This window comes from Mercenaria mercenaria, chromosome 2 (genome assembly GCF_021730395.1).
Source record: "Mercenaria mercenaria strain notata chromosome 2, MADL_Memer_1, whole genome shotgun sequence".
NCBI classification, from domain to species: domain Eukaryota; kingdom Metazoa; phylum Mollusca; class Bivalvia; order Venerida; family Veneridae; genus Mercenaria; species Mercenaria mercenaria.
In genome coordinates this window covers 6,143,594-6,164,564 of record NC_069362.1, presented here as the reverse complement: position 1 = coordinate 6,164,564, position 20,971 = coordinate 6,143,594, and the positions used below count along the sequence as shown (strand labels likewise).

General features: G+C 33.3%; 2 protein-coding genes across 2 annotated transcripts; both read left to right on the top strand.

Annotated features, from left to right (window-relative positions):
- Positions 1–667: 667 nt before the first annotated feature.
- Positions 668–5,501, top strand: LOC128548507 (uncharacterized). The gene is made up of 6 exons (XM_053523538.1): positions 668–788; positions 2,153–2,417; positions 2,924–3,000; positions 3,267–3,457; positions 4,829–4,916; positions 5,145–5,501. The coding sequence occupies exons 1-6, from the start codon at positions 668–670 to the stop codon at positions 5,270–5,272; spliced, it is 870 nt and encodes a 289-aa protein (XP_053379513.1). The 3' UTR covers positions 5,273–5,501.
- A 124-nt stretch (positions 5,502–5,625) lies between these two features.
- LOC123563090 (receptor-type tyrosine-protein phosphatase kappa-like) lies at positions 5,626–19,972 on the top strand. Its single transcript, XM_053528877.1, has 13 exons — positions 5,626–5,764; positions 6,106–6,209; positions 6,487–6,612; positions 8,550–8,698; positions 9,001–9,136; positions 11,493–11,621; positions 12,234–12,336; positions 12,737–12,813; positions 13,468–13,596; positions 15,093–15,221; positions 15,528–15,679; positions 16,078–16,213; positions 17,169–19,972. The coding sequence occupies exons 2-13, from the start codon at positions 6,150–6,152 to the stop codon at positions 17,253–17,255; spliced, it is 1,413 nt and encodes a 470-aa protein (XP_053384852.1). The 5' UTR covers positions 5,626–5,764; positions 6,106–6,149; the 3' UTR covers positions 17,256–19,972.
- The last annotated feature ends 999 nt before the right edge of the window (positions 19,973–20,971 follow it).

Here is a 20,971-nt window from a genome sequence, read left to right as displayed (position 1 = left end):
TACATGGAATTTTAAGTTATGAAAAACAGAAACACACGAGAGGTATTTTATGCGTAAATCTGCCATTTACCTCAATAATTCAAACATTTACAGAAAGATAATGCAATACCTGCATCTAAACTACAGATGGATTGAGGCCCGTATACATGTATCAGTTTGTGACAGACTTACCATTAACAACACTGAAGAGTGCTGCACATCTTGCAGTATTCTGTAAAAGAGCTGAAATGTATATCAATAATATATTGGATCAAAACCGTGACTTTTCTTTAATGATTAGAGTCGTTTAGTTCATTTAGTAATTCTAGTTCATTTTGAGAGACAAAAGGACTTTAAGTGGTTAAGATGAAACGGAAGTTCGTGTAACCAAGCTCTTAAGTTTTCAGTGTTTTATCTTAACGTACCATTATCTTCTGTAATATGCCTGATGATAATTATAATTATTTTTGCCACATCAGACTGTTTCTGTTTACTTGCTGATTTATTTGATCGAAAAATTGATTTTTTATTTAAAACATTCAACTGCAAATAAAATGAAAGTTTATACGGAAATGTATGTTATTTATAAAACCTCGATTTAGTTGTTTTTACATGTGTTAACAAGAAAAACATATGTTGTATAAAATAATGCAAAATTTCATTTGCAGTGATCATATTTATTAAAAGAATGATTGTCATGAGATGTGTTTATGCTGAAAAATGTATTGACGGATTTTATGGGAAGGGTTGCAAGAAACCATGCCCTGATTTGTGTGTAGCTTGCAATAGAAGTGAAGTGTGCACACAATGTAAACTAGGTTATTACAATGGATTCACAGACAAAAACAAAACCAAATATACCTATAAATGCGAAGGAAGATGTGCTCGAAACTGTTTAACATGTGAGAACCATTACACTGAATGTACATCTTGTGCCGATGGATATTATACAGGATATATATACAATAACTTACAGAATTACAAAAGAATAAATTGTTTATACGAATGTATGTCAAACTGTAAAACATGTGTCTCTAAAGAAAACTGCACTCAATGCAAAGACGGATATTTTGGACAAAAGTGTGAAAGAAATTGTCCAAAATATTGTACAAAATGTGATAAAATACTCGGCAATTGCACGACACACTGTCAAAAACATAACTTAGGAGGTTTGTAAATATCACCTGTTCTCACTGTAAGAATAATAACTGTACTTTCAACGGAACATTTTCAGAAGGATGTAGAGTTGGACTCTACGGTTCGTCCTGTAAAAAGACATGTCCGCACAATTGTCTGAAAGATTGCGACAAAGAAGGAAAGTGTAATCATTGTAAAGATGGATATTTTGGTGACACGTGCAATCAGACATGTCCTGATCGTTGTATGAAACCCGGCTGTAAACAAAATGGAAGGTGTAAGGAGTGTGAAAATGGTTTCTACGGTCCATATTGCGGAGAAACATGTTCAATACAATGCTTAGGAAAGATATGCAACAAGACTAATGGCATTTGCTTGGAAACAAATCAAGGTAGATGTATTTTGATATCAATCTAACACACTGTTATGGGGTATATTTATTTTGATTGTTTTGTTTATTTTTGAACACATGGACACACCGATACTTCTTCCCTTTACCATTGAGTGATTGAATGGGCAGCGTAAAAAATAGTGACCATAAACAAAAATTAAGTTGTCAATCAGATATAAAAATCCTAGAGTACTATGAGTTTATGTAATATGCTGTTATACTGTTGAGATAGTATAATTTATATATTAAGTATTTCACGAACAAAATGTTATAAATGAAGCGGTCTCGCTAGAGTACTGAGCACATTTTAAGCTACTTGAACCACACGCCTCACACCTGGAAGAAATCTCTATACAAATTGTCTTTCTAATCTTATCCATTGATTTTTCGAAGTATTCAAGTTAACATAAGTATGTTTATTGTTGGAACTAAACATAAAAACAAGCTACCTCAGGAATGAAATCGTGATTGCATAAAATACCTACCCCAAGCCCCGCCCCCACCCCCTAATAAAATAAATTTTAAAAGAAATTCATTATTGTAATAAAAGCAATTATAATGCTGCCTTGGATAACCCAAGATTGTATAAAAGATTAGATACAACAAATGATATACATGTGTATATTTGCTCTTTTTAATTCGAAGATGGTGTCAGTACGGACAATGTAATAACAGAAGAACGTTATGTAACAAAAGAGGGTAGTTATGCATATGAAAGTACCCAAGCAGGAAAGAAAAGACAAACAGATGAAGTTACTACAGCAGAAGTAAATAGTTCGACAGCAGACGATGGCATGACAGAAACAGATCGGGCAGACTTGTCCTTTCTTATTGTGATTGCAAGCTGTGTCGCTGGTGCAGTTGTAGTCATTGTGTTTATACTCACCCTATCTGTGATTATAAAGCGAAGGTGCGAAACCCAATTTGCATTCATTCAAACATGTAAAGCTAGTCCGACGCCGAATGGAATATTCTTTGGCGTTATGTTCTTCTGAGCAGATTGCTTTCTTGTTTTATGTGTGTCGAAATATGCTTGGTAACTTTAAAGCTAACGGGAATCAGTATTAAGACAATTCTACATCCAGGAAAAAGTTAGAATGATTTTACTATTGAATCATTTAAATCCAAAAGCACTATTTTGTTACCTTTTTTTTTACAATTACATTACTTATACTTTTTGCGTCATGGTGACGGTAGTAAAACATCGCAAGGACGTTTACAACCTTTCACTGGTTTATGTTTAAAGCCATAAAAACACAGTACTATATTTTCTCATTTTTCAACCTAATCTCATACTTTTAAGAAAATGGAAGAGAAAATAATTATTCAAAACTGATGGATGCATTATTTAACGTAAGCGTAGTAAAAGACATGCTTTTTTAAGGAATTGACCTCGTTTGTATACATGTTTTTAAGGAGGACAACAAAGTTAAAAAGCAAGCATTCCCAGCGTAAGCAGATCAATGGAAATGAAAATGTTATCATTATTTTAGGTAGGTTGCTTCTAAAAATATTTTACTACAAGTGATATTTTAAAAGTAAGTTAAAGCAAAATGTTTAATTTGATTGGGGCTTACAAAATATTTATATAATTCTTATATATATATATATATATATATATATATATATATATATATATATATATATATATTGCTTGATGTTATTTCTATTGAAAAACATGTAAAAATAATAATGACAGAAAGACAAGGTTCCTGTTAATGTGTCATATTCATATTTCCGTGTGTAAAATACATGTCAGATGCCCATGAGGAACAAAAAGACCAAGGGATGGCGCACCAAATATGTGATGAGGCATTAGACGCTGTTCCAATTGAACTGAACAATGAAAGAAACACATATTACAACACTGGGATTATTCGGAGGAAGATAGCTGTTACCGATTTACCGATGTTCATTCAAAATAAAGCCGATGTTCTGAAAGATTTCCAGGTTTGTTCAAGGAAAAGGGATCTATATATAAATATTTGTACGGAAATTGAGTATGAATTGAATATTTCAACCCTTAATGGGTTCTTACTAAAACTCGCATTGTAGAAATATGATTCAAATGCCCGAATGATTTAAAACTAAAAGCAAATATAAGCAAAATGAATCCTGATTACCATAGCTGGTATTAAATGCAACATTTATTTGTGTCGAGATTCAACTCTTTCTGTTTTATAATCATACAGCGTTGATTGTACCATGTGGTGGCCGTAAAATTTGTCCCTGTACATTTAATCAGAGCTGTTGCAATTCGTTCTTTTCAGATTTTTCAGCTAGACATTTATATTGCGTTAGTATTACTGTATAGATTTTCAACTTCATCATTTCAACTTGGGTGGTTCCAGTATTGCTCTCATCGTTTTTGGATATTCTTCAACCACCCTTTGGATATGGTGCCTTCTTATTTAGTCGTTTGGCAGATTCTCTGATATGCATGTTGCATACCCTTGGATCCCAACTCTAATGTGTGGTTTGTTTTCTTGTTTAGGACTTGTCCATTATTATCCCCCCTTCAAAGAAGGAGGGAATATTGTTTTGCAGATGTAAGTCGGTCGGCCTGTCTGTTTGTCGGTCGGTCGGTCGGTTGATAGGGAGGTTGGTTATGACCAGCAGATGACCTTACTAATTTAGAGATCAGGAGGGCAAAGGTCAAGGTCACAGTAACCGTTTCCAGAAGATAACTTGAGAATGCTTGGGCCGAAGATTACGAAACTTAATAGGGAGGTTGATCATGACCAGCAGATTACCCTATTGATTCTGAGGTCAGTAGGTCAAAGGTCAAGGTTTAATTGACACAGGACAGTAGAACTTTGGCATCCAGTGACCAAATTATTTCTGTTTCTTGTGCCATTACTGAATGCATCAAAGGGAGCATTTCGTGTTCTACGAGCTCTTGTTTTAATTGGGGACCATACGTTTCCTGTACACCGCTATATGAACATATTTAAGGGTGTCTCTAAATTGTATTTACTTGTAACATACAGAAATGTTAAGTTCTGCTAGTGTTTACATGTCTTTCGCTTACATACATAAATACATACACTGCCGTAGGATTTCCTTTTGGAATGTTGCCCTCATTTAACGAAACTTTTGCTATTAGATTTTTGTCCATTGGCCATTGATTTTTTCTGTTGTTTTTTTATTTATGTCGTGTTGGGGAACCTGAAGTTTCTACCTTTACAATTTTAGTGTTCTGAATGACATTGTGTAACGTACTTCTTCTTTGGCTATTCTAGTAGTGGTTATATTAGTTTGCATATACATTTTTTAGGAATCATGTAAAATATTTTGTGTTTATTTTGTACTTGTGTTTAGTTGTTACCACCTGACCTCATCAAACCATATGCTGACTCTCAAAGAGGAGACAATATACACAGAAATAGATATAGAATGGTATATCCATGTAAGCGTTTTACAACATTTCCTGCTGTAATTAAGATTTCCTTATCTTTTATTTTGATAAGATAAAATATGCAGCTGTACGCCATTTCTTGTACTCACAACAGACACTCACACATATCTACTGAAACTTTGCAGATTTGATCAATTTTAAAGGTAAAGTAAATTATCTGTATAACAATTCTTAGTTTGCTTAAGTAATCCCAACACAATTTAAATGTACATGTTTCAGATGATTTCAACAGGGTGAAACTAAATGGAATGGAAAATGACTACATTAATGCTAGTTATATAGATGCAAGTATAGCAATTAGTCTTATTTCAAAATCTTCTGCAGGCGGTAGTATATGCGTGACATAATTACGACAATCCACATTGATGTGATCGCACGCTTACTCTAAAATTTTATCCGCATTTCATTTTTGTTTTGTTCAGTGGAACCTAGCATTGATAAATCTTAAAGAGGTTATTTGTTTGTTTCTTTCAAGATGCAATATTTTCACGACTGACGTAAAATATTGTTTTCACGAGTGAAAGATAAATTTGATCTCACATGTAAAACAAATAAGTTTTGTTTTAATGATTTAATACGTTTCTTATGACTTGCTTTGTAACAATACGCATGTTGTCTTGACGTAAGCAAATTCCATGAGGTTACAATGTTTATGTTAGAAAAAGTCCTATGATGATTATAGAATTTTCATTACATTTCGTTTTGAATGTGTATATGAATTCCATGTTCATATGGTAACTATGTACGTTCCTTTCAAGTATTTTCATGTTTTCATCACTTATATACTAAAATGTCATTTTAGGGATACAGTCGGCAAAAGGCTTACATAGCAGCTTTGGGTGAGTGCACTTATGTTCAGTTACTAGTATGTATCTAAAAGTCTCAGATTGTTATATATTGTACATGTATTATGTGAGACGTCAATGCAAAAAATGACATGTGAGTGTAATGTAAAACGTTTCTGTATATTGAATTTCCATAACATCTGGCCTTATACAATGTACGTTATCAAATTTACTGACCTGTGACCTTTTAAATGTTTTTGATTTTTTGTTTAAGCTTAATATTGTTCAATGATTCCTTAAGTTTTACCTATAATTTTTCTCTTTTGTATATATCTTACAGAGATCAAATCAAATCAATTGATTGGTTATATATCTCTAGCCTTGATTTTTTCCAGGGCCAACAGCGAAAACAACGGAAGAGTTTAAAACGTTTTGGCATATGGTTTGGCAAGAGAATATCGAGAACATCGTCATGCTTACTAATCTTGTAGAAGCGGGGGCAAGTGCTTAACGTCAATATAATCATAGCATAGCTGACTGCAGAAAAACACATTTTGTAACATGTACCAATTAATTAGTTGCAGTCCAAGTCCAAGTTGTAATATGAAATAATTAAGTTAGGTCTATAAAGAGGATTGTGAAAGAATTGCTTTAGGTACGTTTTGTTATTTTGTATGTGTTGATGTTAACATACAGCTGATTTATCAATTTACTTTGAACTTTTTAGAGTCGATGTTCTTATTCTTTTATGACTGAAAATATTCATTTTTATCCAGGGTCCAAAGTGTGATATGTACTGGCCTCGCAATGACAGCAATGAAATTTACGGTGACATTATAGTGACTTGTTTGCAAGAAGACATCTTTGTTGATTATACATTGCGGAAGTTTGAGCTGAAAAAGGTACACTTTTTCAATAGCTGCTTGAAAATTACTATTCAACAATTACTTTTTGCTATTTCTTCGGGTTTAAATGTTTACTTTGTTGCTTTCTTTAATTAAAAAAAATCTTGATCGTTTACAAATATTAAAGGGAAGTGTGATGAAAGATGATCATATAATATGTTAAGAGGTTCTTGTTGTAGTAAGTAGCGCTCAAGTAGAATTTACATTTCATTGTCACGAAAATATTTCCCACGTGTTATATTAGGAGTGTAGGAAGTCAGCAATACCCTACGGACACTCGTATAAAAATGATTAATATACAGAAAACTTCCTTCTTTAAGGCCAACCAATGACCAATATCTGCAAGGTATCATACTTGCTTATCCAAATGCGGTTATTATTGTAAAAACAGATTTTTTATATATATTATATTATAATTAACCTCGCGAAGATATTCACCATTTAATATCGTTATTACACATAATTTTCTCAATATATTAAATGGAAACGACCTTATTTACAAAAATCCGTTATGTCTGGGTTTTTTTTCCGTAAGTACTATAGGATAATATAATTTTAAGACGAATAGAATGAACCAGAACGGAACATAGGAACATTTTGTTTTATTATACTCACGCTGGTCTAAAAGTCACCAAATACATAATGAGCATATTATACACTACTGATTTATTTTTATTTTAATTCAATGCCGCAATTATTAAACGCTTACACAAACAAACCAGTGTCACTGCTTATCCTATATGTTTGCAGTGTGTTTAAGAAAACAAATATTGACATTTACGCCCCGGGACATAGATTACATCTAAAGCCGTGATTTTACAATCATTATGATATTTGTTATAGGTATAAAACCGTCAATGTTTACAGGTAATCGATAAATTGTTAAAACATCCATACAATTTACAGCAATCGGTACTAGTAGCATGGATCGGTGCACATTTAACAGTTAAAACACACATGCCTATAGGCAACCATTCACGCACGTATTCTACATATTAAAACGCAGAAACAAGCAGGATACCATTTTTACGATTTCGTGAATATTAAACGTCGCAAACATACTCGAAGTTTCAAATTCGCTAAATTTTGACCTCGCGAAAATATGTGCTTTTACAGTTTAATAAAACGTAGAAAAAGATTATACTGACGCATAAATTTCTATTTAGTTAAATGATAGCAGACTCTGTTTCGTTTCCAGTCTTCTTTCAACCAATCGGGTTGTGTTTGAATACGCAATTCATTTTCAGCTCATTTATTTGAAGAATATGTACTGTTTGTATTGGTGTCGGCATCGGCGTTATCGTCCCGGTTTGGTTATGAGTTTATATGTAAGCTGGTATTTACGTAACTACATGTGGACATTGGTTGAAACTTAATATAGTTTTTACTGTGATAAACTAATTTACATTTGTATATTGCACGGGTTTCATAATTCTATCTTGCTTTTTTACAAAATTGTGCCACTTTCTCGATGTAGCAATTGGTAATTTAGTATTTGTATGTATATTGGTATCTCAGTACCCACTGATGGAAATGGATTGAAACTTCACACACTTGTTTACTGTGATCTGACATGCATTACACAGGTTCCATAACTTTAATTTGTATTTTTTACAAAATCACGCCCCCTTTTCAACTTAGAAATAGCTGGTATTTCTGTACTCAGTGATGGAAATAGATTTGTACTTCACATTCTTGTCCACAATCCAGTGTGATAAACTGGCCTGCTTTGTACAGATTCCATAACATATAATACTGTTTTGCGATTTAAAAAAAACATTATTCCCATTTTTCTACTTTTGTTTTCATTCAATTGACAAAACTGTTGAATGGTCGAGCGTTGCTCTCCTCTTGTTTGAATATGTTTTCACTACCGTACATTCTTGTAAGTTGTTCATTTTGTCATTCTTATACATTCAATAAATTTATTTAACAAATCTTCAGTCAGAGCTGTGCATCATTTCCATTACATGGTTTGGCCAGACAAGGGTGTTCCATCAGATCTTAGCAGCATCATTGATTTGAGACAAAAGGTTTTGCGCTCGCAGTCTAACCTTAGCGGACCAACACTTGTACACTGCAGGTAAATACACAAAGTCAGCCATTTTTTATTTCTAATGTGTGCAGATGAGAAAGCGTTTCATCATTTTTGCCAAAAACCCTGACAAGTAACAAAAATATAGACGCTAGCACCGACGAAGAGCTTGTTCAAATAAACAAAAAGTCTATAAGAACACCCTTTTGTAGAACTAAACGCAGTGAAGAAAACAAATAGTAGGTTTGCTTTGATTATTTTCATAATCAGATCATTTTCATTTATATTGGTACTACAAAATGTATCACAAAAAGTATGAATTTATATGCATTCTGTAGTAAAACTTGTAGTGCTGGAGTGGGTCGGACAGGAACATATATTGCGTTAGACATTTTGATTGAACAAGGGCAGCACGAGAATGGCGTGGAAATTTTCAGTTGTGTTCGAAATCTTAGAGAGCAAAGGGTCAACATGGTTCAGACAGTGGTATGTTTAACCGATTTCTATATTGTTTCTTCGTTTATGTGATTTAGGCTTATTAACACCTTCGGAAATTTTACTGTGAACAAAGCTATATTCATACTACCAAGTTTACATGTCTTGTCTGTGAAAAAAAAATCAATACTGAAATTACTATCTACTGTGCCGGGTTGCACAACTTTTAAATAGTTTTATATATTATTTATCATGTTTACAAATGCACAAATCAAATAACATCATTTTAAATCAGCAAAAATGTAGTCAGCTCTAGAAGAGCTCAAGACCTTTGTTTAAAGATTTGGGAAAGTGCATTGTAAATTTCTGTTGACATCTGTTCGAATAAATTTGTTTAACCAAGCATCCTTGCACTCTTGATATAACATAGAAATCAACTGCAAATCTGTTTCATGAATGCTAAAGTACTTTTGCCATTATTTAATAAAATATATTACTTTCAAAATGTTATATTATAAATGCTAAATGCTAATGTCAAATATTTTATGTATATTAGTATTGCTAAATGAGATCGTGTAATTTCAAATTCTTCAATCTTTTGAGTTGACTTGTACATCTTAAACTGATTCATGGAACTCAGTTCTCTGGCAATATATCTGATTGTCATTCTGGTTTGAAACAGTGTCATGTTTTTGAGGTTATGTGAACATGAGACTGTCACTGTTTCCTCTTAAATGTACAGAAAAATGTTTTAAAAGAGTTATATAATAAGTACCAAAGACTATTCAAAGGACAGATATATTATTCAGCTCTTAATTTGAACAAGCACATAACAATAAGCATTTGGAATTTAATATTCCACGTTTCCAGTATACTGTTATTTAGGTACAATACACTAATTTCTATTTAAAAGTCAATATTCGACATTTAAACACATGGCAGTTTGCACCGCATTTATCTGACCTTCCTAGACGTTGTGAGCTGAGTTTTATCTAAACTAAAATGTTTTTCTTGTTACTTCCAGTTTACAGATACCAAACTTTCTTTGAAATTCTATTCTGTCTATGCCTCTCAATTATTATGTAAAATATTCTGTGTTATTAACGAGGATTTCCTTGCTTTTGTAATTTCATAAGGTGATAATTTATACATGTCACATGCATGTTAGGTTGTTCACTGCACATTTCAAGAACGTGTTTTACTATTTATGGGTGTAAACCAGTTTACTTCGGGGGATGGTTATAGCCTATTCCATATGTAGTTCATGTAAGTGCTACAGTGCACATACAGTGTAGACTGGGACCAGTTGTTTTGTAATGATTGGAGAAACTTACTGAAGTGGTTCTTGTAAAGATGTTTTCGGGGAGAGAACATCATAGGTTTAAGTGAATGTTTAGTGCCTTTTCACAGATATGTTTCCGAAGTTAGGTTTTAACCCTAACCATGCTGGACACGATTGATTCTGCCTTTGTGACCAGTGCAGATCATAATCAGCCTGCACATCCGCACAGTCTGATCATGACCTGCTCTGTTCGCCTTCAGTCAGTATCTTTTTGGAATGCAACCCTTTTAACAGTTAATGGTACTGTCCAAATTGAAAGATGGAAAAGTTCATTATAGAAATTTAGCAGAGTAAGGGTTAACAGAATTCCAGGCCTTTTATCCGAAATAATGTTCTTGAGTTTGTTCTCTTCATTTAGTCTTACTAATTCATCATGGAAAAGATGTTGCGACTGAAAAGTGCTCTTATGTCTTTTTGATTCATATTCTTGTGATTCATACGCCAAATAACAGCAACTCGTCAAGGCGCCCTGCATAAAAAACCAACTATTCACGGTGCGCATCCTCTCAAAAATGCTTGCAATGTGTTCATTCTGTTTTCAGAATTCTAATCTTACAATTAATTATGACGTAGTTATTGTTTATAAAACTTAATAAAAGAAATTCATTAGTATAGATTAATGCAAACTTAATGGATACATTTCGATGATGTCGCGACGTAGTAAAGGTCGTTGAAGTAGAATCACCGTGCAACGGGTTCTTGTAAGTGACTGTTTTCGAGGCGCCGATACTCCTGGCTGTATGATAATAATCACGTCAAAGTCACAGTGCAGTTAGTAGCAAGATTGCGACTCGTGATAGTGTATTTCTTGTTTTGCTTCACTAAAGTATATAAAAACTAGAGAAAAGGGTCTACGTTATACTTGAACAGCCCTCGTACGTGAAAATATATGCCTTTAGAAATGTTCTGTGCCGAATACTGGTGTGGTACTGAATGAGCATATAAAAAGGAAAAGTAACACAGTGCATTACTGAAAAATGTCTTTTATCTGTATCTTTTGAACCTGCATATATTAAAAGATGATCTCAAAACATTATAACAATTACGAGCTTTCTTTCTTCTCAGGAACAGTACCAGTACATTCATGATGCAGTGGCTTATGCCCTTTTTGTTGATTGCAAACCGATTCCAGAGGATCGTTTGAAAGACTTAATGGACTGTTCATCCATCGAAGATATCGGCAGCATTTACGAAGTAATGACATTAGCTCGTACCATTTTCACAATTGATAGTTTACCTTTAATTATGAATGATCAATATGGAAGATTATTATCAACAAAAGTCCCCACCTGGAATGAATGGAACAACATATTTTAAGCGGAACCCACAACAGAACTGTCATATATATTAGCGTTTCATACATTAAGTCGACGTCGATTTTGTCTGAATCAATTCTAATTTAAGTTATCTCCCAGAACGAAACACATATAAAAATATTAGTTACAACCTTAAATTGAACCTGGATCGCTATCATCCTAGTCTCACCTGGTAACCACTGCGTTACTGACTACTCCTTATCTAATACATTTTTATCTCGAGTTTAAAAGGAAAGGACACGTCTTTATGCCTTTAAAGCCTTTTCATAGAAAGAAACTCTTTGCATTTTGGTAAGTGTTTTCTGATGTCCGCATTTTTTTCATACATTTTTGGGTCACATTAAATTATAATTTGTGCAATGTATAGGGAACCTTAGCTTTCCTTTCTACGTGCAACTAAAATACTACGTAGGGTTTTGGCAATTAACGTCTCTAATGTCGTAAGAGAGAACCCTGTACTAAATTATTAAGATAACAATTACATGAACAGAACATGCAGAAAATGAATGACCAGAAATCGAAGATGGAAATGGATGCTGTTGCCAGGAATGAGATGATGTCACAACAGAATCGTGAAGGGGCTGACATACCAGGTAGGTCGCACTAATCAAACGTTGGAAATTTTATTTCGGAGAAACAGTCTGTTTTTCCTATGAATACATAACCACTGCATTATTTACCATTGATGTTATAGCTAAAGATTTTATTCGAAAATAGGTAGTTTGTAAATAAGATGTATTAAGATGCTTTATTAAAAAGAAAAAGAAAAAGTCTTGTAGAAATTTCAAGAGTTTACGTTATATACGACATTAGATAAAGACTCGTGTCAAACATAAAGTAGTTCGCACAACAAACATGATTAAGTTAAGTGTGTGTACTTCACATTTAATTTCCTTATATATTTTTGATTCAGTAATCATGTTTTCATTACAATAATCAAGTGTATAAAATAAATTACAATATAAAGTGGTCACGAATTCTTTGTGTACACAGGTGATGAGAACCGACCAAGACTTTATATGAACATTATACCTGGATCCTCAGACTACATTAATGCTGTATACATAAACGTAAGAAATGAATATGGTATATTTGTTTATGAATATTTTAGGCATATACGTATGTTCAGTGTATTACAGACAAAGACACAAACGAAAATCACATCATACTTGCTCGTATATGTATCCTAATATTTCGATCGCAGCTGACGCAGCTAGTCTTTCCGGTTCTAAGGATAGTTCGGTTTTGATATTCAATAGGCGGTACTCTTATATCTTTTAGTGTTTCGTGTAAATATCATCTTGTAGCGCTTTCGTAAGAACCAAATGAACATTGCGTAAAGACTGTTTAATTAAGAAATAATATATCCTAAACAGTGATTTTGTCTTTGAAAAAAGTCATTGTTTGGTGAGAATGCACAGAGATTTTATTCAAATTTTGGTCATTTCTTTCGATTTTGAAGACACGTTCGAGGAAATGTTAATGTTTGAGCTATCCTTGTATTGGTATGAACAGTAGAATTATTTAGATTTTACAAGTTCAAAAAAGGTTGAATACCCTAATATAATAGTATGTTTTATATGAATCTGTTCATAGTAATGACTTTAAATACAATGTTATTGTTAAGCAATGCTACTATGTTACAAATTATCTTTCTTATAATTCATTTATATTTTTATCTGCATTTCAAACTAAAGTGTTATTTCTTGTTATTGCCGTGAAAGGGTCTAAAAGCAAGAAACCGATACATCGTTGCGCAGACACCATTGCCAACAACGCTGGAATATTTCCTGACTTTAATTGTTCAGGAGAACTGTAGCGTCATCGTAGATATGGACAATTCACAAGATCAGGTCTGGTTAAGGTTTTATTAACATGTTGTTTTTTCTAAAATGTAGTCAAATATATAACATACAATATAAACAATAGAATTTGGTGCTATGTATCAAAGCCGTCAAAAGCATGTTGATTTAGAATTAAGATATTCTTTCTTGACAATCCACTAAAAATATTTCAAAATGAGGAAGAGTCAGTTTATTTCTGGCTTGAATAACAAAATAGGACAGTTCTTTTATGGTGGGTACTGTAAGCATTTCAGTTATTGTACAACGAAAATAAAGTAAACAATGCTTTAGTAAGAAAGTAAAAGGAATGAAAATCCTATTCAACTATTTACAAAAACACACTCTTATCTGTGACATACTGTAAGATAAGTAAGCATTATATGTCAATATTTTTAAACATTTGGACAATTTATAGTGTTCCTATTATTAAAATGCTCCAAAAACACTGTAAATGATGTCTGTATATGTAATCAATTACATCACAAGAAGACGGAAATGTACCAATTTCATGCAACCTATATGATATTAGAGAGAATGTTTTAAATTGCAGAAGCCAAACAATTTAAGCATGACATTCATACCATTGAATCGTGTTTTATTTTATCATACTATCATTTTGAAGAAAATAAATTGATATTTGTAAACTTTATCATGTTTATACTCTAAAAATATTTCTCTCAAATAGTTCAATACTTTTCCCCATGCTCAAGCCTAGAAACTAATACTTTGTATTACTGTGATTCATAACTGTCAAACTTTCTTTATTATTTATAAAGTTTTCGTATAGAAACATTCAATTTTTAAGTGTTTAGTAAAATTTCTCTTGCAAAGATTTACATCTTCCTTGTATAGAGATTAGTCTACCAAGACACACTCCTACCGCTTATAAAATATAGTCACCGGCCATTCCATTGTATGAAGGGTTCACTGGAGATGTGGTTTTCTGTCCTTAGATATTTGAAAACACCGGCATAGCCCAAAAACCACGAAATGAGCGGCAAAGCCCAAAAAGGCGAAGTTTGCTGTTGTAATACTAATTTTCAAATGACAGTTCAGGAATTGTCTGTAGGAAGCTATACAGAAAAACCTCTGTAGAGCAACACCCTTTGGGAGATACAAATATTGACTGTTATGTAGAGGTTGCTGTTCTAGAGAGTTAAATTTAATAGTATATTTCAGCTTAGGGAAATTTTGATGATATTGTTATAGAGCGGTTTTTGCTTAAGAGACGGTCGCTCTGGAGAGGTTGTACTGTATATTGATTATATGGCTGTTATACGACTCTAACAACAATGTTTTATGTATCGCATAAATTGGCAAATAAGACTTTTATCACTGATTATTGCTAATATTATTGTAGATAATAATTATAATTACTTAATTATCTTCTTTCTCATATTATTTTTTTTTTTTATTATTATAGTTATTATTATTATTATTACTGTAAAATGCAAATATAGTTTAATAGAATGATTTATAGATGAAATATTATTTATTGTATTCAGACATGCGGAAGATATTTGCCCGAAGACGGCGGAAGTATACAAGTTGGTAGCTTTAGCGTATCAGTCTTGGCTTTACAAACAAGTGAACAATTTTCAAGTTGTAAAATGATATTATCGCACAAGAGTTGTGTATGTATCTGATAATATTTATTCTTTCTGTACTGTTTATCTTGTAGTTATGTACACTCTTGAAAGATAAAAGCATGTTTTCACTGCAACCTGAACGTCTATATTGATATGATTTGTATCTATCCTATTAGAAAACATTGAACTCTATTTTTTAAATTTATTCTGAAAAGTTTCACGTTTGAGACAGTATTTTGAAATATGATCGTTAAATTCAAGTGTTTGCACATTACAACAATTGCATATTAAAAATATCAGCTTATTTTATTTAAGCAATAATTTAAACTATGTATAGTCTCTGCTTTACAGACCCCTGCTGAGAATCGTGAACTTCATCTCTACAGATATAGAGGCTGGAATGATAACAGCAGCGTTCCAAAGAGTCCTACACGTTTCAACGACTTTATAAAAGATGTAGAATCCAAACTTACTGAAGACAACAGCGTGTTGGTTCACTGCAGGCTAGTACTGTAAAAATCTATCCACAATAAAATAAAAAGGAGTATACCAAACACAACCAGAGAAAAACATTGTAAATTAAATCGAGCCACAGTATACTGTAATAGAAAGATATCAACAGGATATATTTTAAAAGAAATGCGTAATCGTAACACAAGTTCAGATACAGTTTATAAGATAGTAAATACCTAGAATCTATGTTTGAGGTAAAACGATTCTATGAAAAGTAATACAGATCTGTTTTCATGAGTGGTCTAGAATTACTTTTCAAAAATTACTTTTGTCGTGGGTACTTCTTACCTTTTGCTTGAGATGAGAGACGCAGTGGTTTACTTTTCTGATTAATCTTTAATAAAATCAGTTATATAGCAACGCTAACTGCATCCAATATGTTTAACAGAACTGGTGCAATTAGGTGTGGTATCTTGTGTGCCGTTGCAGTAATACTACAGAAACTGGACATTGACGGTGAGGTCAGCATACCAAATGTGGTAAAGCAAATCAAAACGAGAAGATCCCTGGCAATACCTAACAAGGTTTGTGATCATTTATGCAAAAATAGCATATACTTTATTATTCAGTAACATTATCATGACTTGCTTATAAATGTACAATATGTTTTACCTTCTGCATTAAATTGTATGTGTGACTTTGGCCAGAAACTGCCACAGATCTTCGGAAAAATGTACAAACGAAGCGGATTTAAATCTTCTAACTGTTACATTGTAGCAGTCAACCGAAAAAGTAACGCATCAATATCCCTGGTATGCTATTTCCGACCCGAAAACGAGGGACATTGCTATAATTTCTGTAACTGATGAGGGGTTAAATATGTAAAATACTTCTTCCTTTTAACATTTGAACTATTTTCTGCTAGCGTCGGCAAAAAAGTCATGAAGGGTAATTTGTGAATATCTGCCTGGCTAAATTTTATCCTTCAAAGGCAGTATATGATGCTATTTTATCATTTACAGGTAGTTTTATATGTTTTTTAATATTGTACACTTGTAAACGCATTTTGTCCTGTCTGAAATTTCCAATTCTTTGATTTAAAGGAAATCATTTTCAAACAAAATCATACAAACACCTTTCTTCAAAGAAATTACACATGGCCAATCAATCCAAGTCAAGATTTTTTTAAATAATTTCTCCTCCTATTTCCGTTTTGTCAGGGTATTTAATACTTTTAAAGACGTTATAAAACTTTATGGAGATCATACTAATTCAAAATATACAGACACACTCTGTCATTCACCTACTTCGGAAAGAGACTGAATTGAAATGATTTACGTTTCATTTCTTGAATATTTATGCAGCTTTTTTTTTTCATTTGTAAATAAAGACCGCCTGTAAAAGAAGTCCAGTTTTTGGCTCCCCTGAGCATAGTTTTTTTATAACGGGTAGACTGTGTCATCAATGATATCTTTAAATTCATTTCAAAAATGGTATTACCATATAAAAAGATTAATTTTATTTAGGTTTCTTTTTCAGGAGCAGTTTGTGTTTTGTTACGAATGTGCCACTGAATATATCCGCTACCTAACACATACATATGCAAATTTTGTGAAAAGGGCATAATGGTTAAGTGTATGGATATGATTTTAATAACTGCTGCAAAAGGCGGTTATTACGTTCTTCTCATCAAGTGGGATAGCATCTTGATAGCATATAGCAGCTTTTGAAACTGTATGGGACGTGTCATTGGAATAATGACATTGGCAGTTCATATTATCTGCTTCGCTGGCTGAATCAAGAAACGAAAAATGGCTTTATGTAAAGTCTGTTTTTTGCCATAAATATGTTAATTGTGCCTACACCAATTCCCATCAGCAATGTTTTGGTGACGTTTTTGTCAACTGTATACCAGTAATTTAAAGACCCCGATTCAATGGGATTCCTTTAGAACACAGCAACAGTGTTTAGGCCGTCAGCGAAATTATTAGATATAATTACGAATATTCTTTGTCAACAATGATGCAACTGTCGAAGGCTACGGAAATAAGTTATACAATTTTAATATCGTATTTAAAATTCAATAGTTATATGAAGACACGTCTTTTTATATGATAGTATGTTTTTTATATTTTCCATATATTGCGAGTCATGGACTTCTTCCTTTTGTATGTTCTGTAAAATTATGAAAGGTTAAAAGATGTTATTACTCGACTGTAATGAAATCAAGCATGCTTTGTGCTAAGCCTTTATATATGGAACGCAATTTTTGTCTTCTAATGCCTTTATTATATGTTATTGCGTTGAAATCAAACTTCTTGGTTTAAAAAATTCAATACGTCTTCGTGTTCTGGTGACATTCAAAAAATAGAATGTGGTCGTAAATTAACTAAAATTAAAATATGGCTTCCATGTATTTTATCAAAATTTCTTCATGACATTTACAATGTAGAGTAGATCTATGTGTCTAAATGTATTTCAAATTTCAGACAAAATGTGAGTGCGGATACGCCTGCAATATTGCCAAAATTGACAGATCCAACGCGGCGATTCTGCTGTATTTGTTATGTGTCTAGTTGTTTTACTTTGTTTGATAATATGTAGTTTGTGCTCATATGTTCGTTACGTACAATTCTTTAAATATGCAAGGGGACTATATATTGGATTGCGGCTGGTCATTGGTGATCTTTACCTTGATTTAAATAGCTACATGTATCTGATGTATATGTCGGTAACTTTTTACCTTTCTTACAGCAGTTTTTGCTCTGGCTGTGCAGTTACAAATAGACCATAAAGGGTGTTTTCGACAGTTGGTAAACTCGTTGGTGGCGATGACACATGCTATAAATGTTCCCTATCTAATGAAACAAATTGAAGTGAATTTTAGTCATATTTCATAATACAATGTTTATATCTATGTTTGGAACCATAATCAGGGCTAATACAGTTGTAAATGAACTCAATGTAGGTTTTTATATCAACAAATTTCGAACACCTGTACCGTTTCTATCAAAGCGTTTGCCAAATTAGTCTTACGATGTGTAGTGTTTTCTTTATCTTGCGCACTTTTCTTGTGAGTTTGCCGCTTTCTCCGTCCTATCTTTAGGTACTATATTCGTTACTATAGATGTCAATTGCACCTTTAGCGCCCTGTTTACTGTTGTTGTTACGCTTAAAGCTACAGTCACACATACGGATATGTCCGTGCGTTGAGGTACGGTGCGGATGGAATTGGTCTGTGGGGGGACGGGCACGGATAAGTACGGAGCAGTACGTCTTAGTACGGGAAAACTGGTGAGAAACGGGGAACAAAAAGATACAGGACGCAAATAGTACCGATAGGTACGGCGTACTACGTTGAACTACGTTTTACTGCGCCTGGCAAATTGCCCAGCGTGTGGACGGGTCTGCGGTGAACTACGTTGAACTAAGCTTAAGTACGGACAGCCTCGGATAACTACGTTCAGCTGCGGATCAAAACGCATGACTACGTTCGCATTAAGGTTAGTAACGGATCGGTAAGTTTCATATCAATAGGCCACGTGTTTCCAGCGTTTTCATTACGATAATCTTTGACAGCATGTCAAACTACGGCAAGGTATGTTTCAGTACGGATAATTACGTTTAATACGTTTAACTACGGATGAATATGTTTCAACAAAGTTGGACTAAAGTCACGCTTAAACGGCTACGGATCGCTAAAACTTTTGTGCATGTTCAAAAGTTGGAGAAACGTGCAAATTTGGGGCAAGTCTTGAATACGTTTTGACCAAGTGCTGGTAGGGATTGATACGGATTACTACTTTGAGGTACGGCTCAGGTACGGATCGATACGGATTACTACGTTTCTATCCGTGGCTAGACGTAGCTATCCGCACCGTATGTGTGACCGGGGTATTAAATAAGCTTGAAATAAATTTGAAATTATTGTCGTCTTTGCTTTGTGATTTACCCATGCATAATTTCAGGTATTTCCTAATATGCAACACTTAACTGTTATCTTAAACACTTGTTGATCTCTGTCAAGCTGTATTTTGATATATATCTTGAAGTTCTCAGAAATAACGTCCAGGGTGTTTCCTTTTCAAATATATTATATTTAGTTTTATTTTTTACCCGTCTTCATGGAACATTGCTCATGTAATGCCGCTTTATAAGAAAGGAGAAAAATCTTTACCTTCTAACTACAGACCAATTTCTTTGATCAGTTGCGTAGGTAAAGTAATGGAACGAGTGATTTTTAAGTATTTGTACAATCATCTAAACACCAATAATCTTATATATAAAAAACAGTCATGATTTCTTCCTGGACACTCCACTGTATACCAACTTGTAGATATATATAACCAGATCTGTACATCTTTAGACGAGAAGAAAGCAACCTGTATGGCTTGTAAAATTCAATCCTTCTAAAACTGAAGTCATGTTTTTCTCCTTTAGAGATATAGCTCAACCTTCGTTAACCTTTGATAATACCCCTCTAAACTTCGTTGACGATCACAAACATCTAGGTCTTACAATAAGTCATGATGGCTCTTGGCACACCCATATAAACAATATCACTTCCTCAGCTTCAAAAGTACTCGGCTCGATGAGAATGTTAAAATTCAAAGTTAAAAGGTCTACTCTTAACAGCATTTATTTATCGTATCTAAGACCTCTACTCGCGTATGCTTCAGTTGTATGGGATAGCTGTACTCAATATGAAAAGGACACTATAGAAAAACTTCAATACGAAGCAGCTCGCATTGTTACTGGTTTGACTCGTTCCGTTTCCATTAAAAATTTATTAACTGAAGTTGGCTGGGTTTCTCTTGCAGACCGTAGAATTATGCAGAAATTAATATTAGCTTATAAAGGAAATAACGGACTGCTTCCAGATTACCTTATAGATATTTTTCCTTCAACAGTTCACAATTCTAACAACTATGAACTTAGAAACAACACTAATTTTGTAACATTGCCTAGACGTCTCGAAATTTACTCAAAATCAGTTATACCCGATTCAGTAAAACTATGGAATAACCTTGACCTCCCGACACGCAATGCTAACACACTTACATCTTTTAAGAGCAAATTGAAGAGTAAATTTAAATCTCCAATTGTTCCGTCTTTTTATCTAATAGGAGAACGATCCTATAATGTAGTTCAAACTCTTATTAGAAACCGATGCAGCAACTTAAACAATGATTTATTTTATAACCATTTACGAGACTATCCCGATTGCTCTTGTGGACATGGTATTGAAGATGCGGAACATTTCTTTTTTAAATGTAGCCATTATGCTGATGCTCGTCGATTGTTATTTATCAATACTCGAAGATTTCATCCTCTTAGTACTC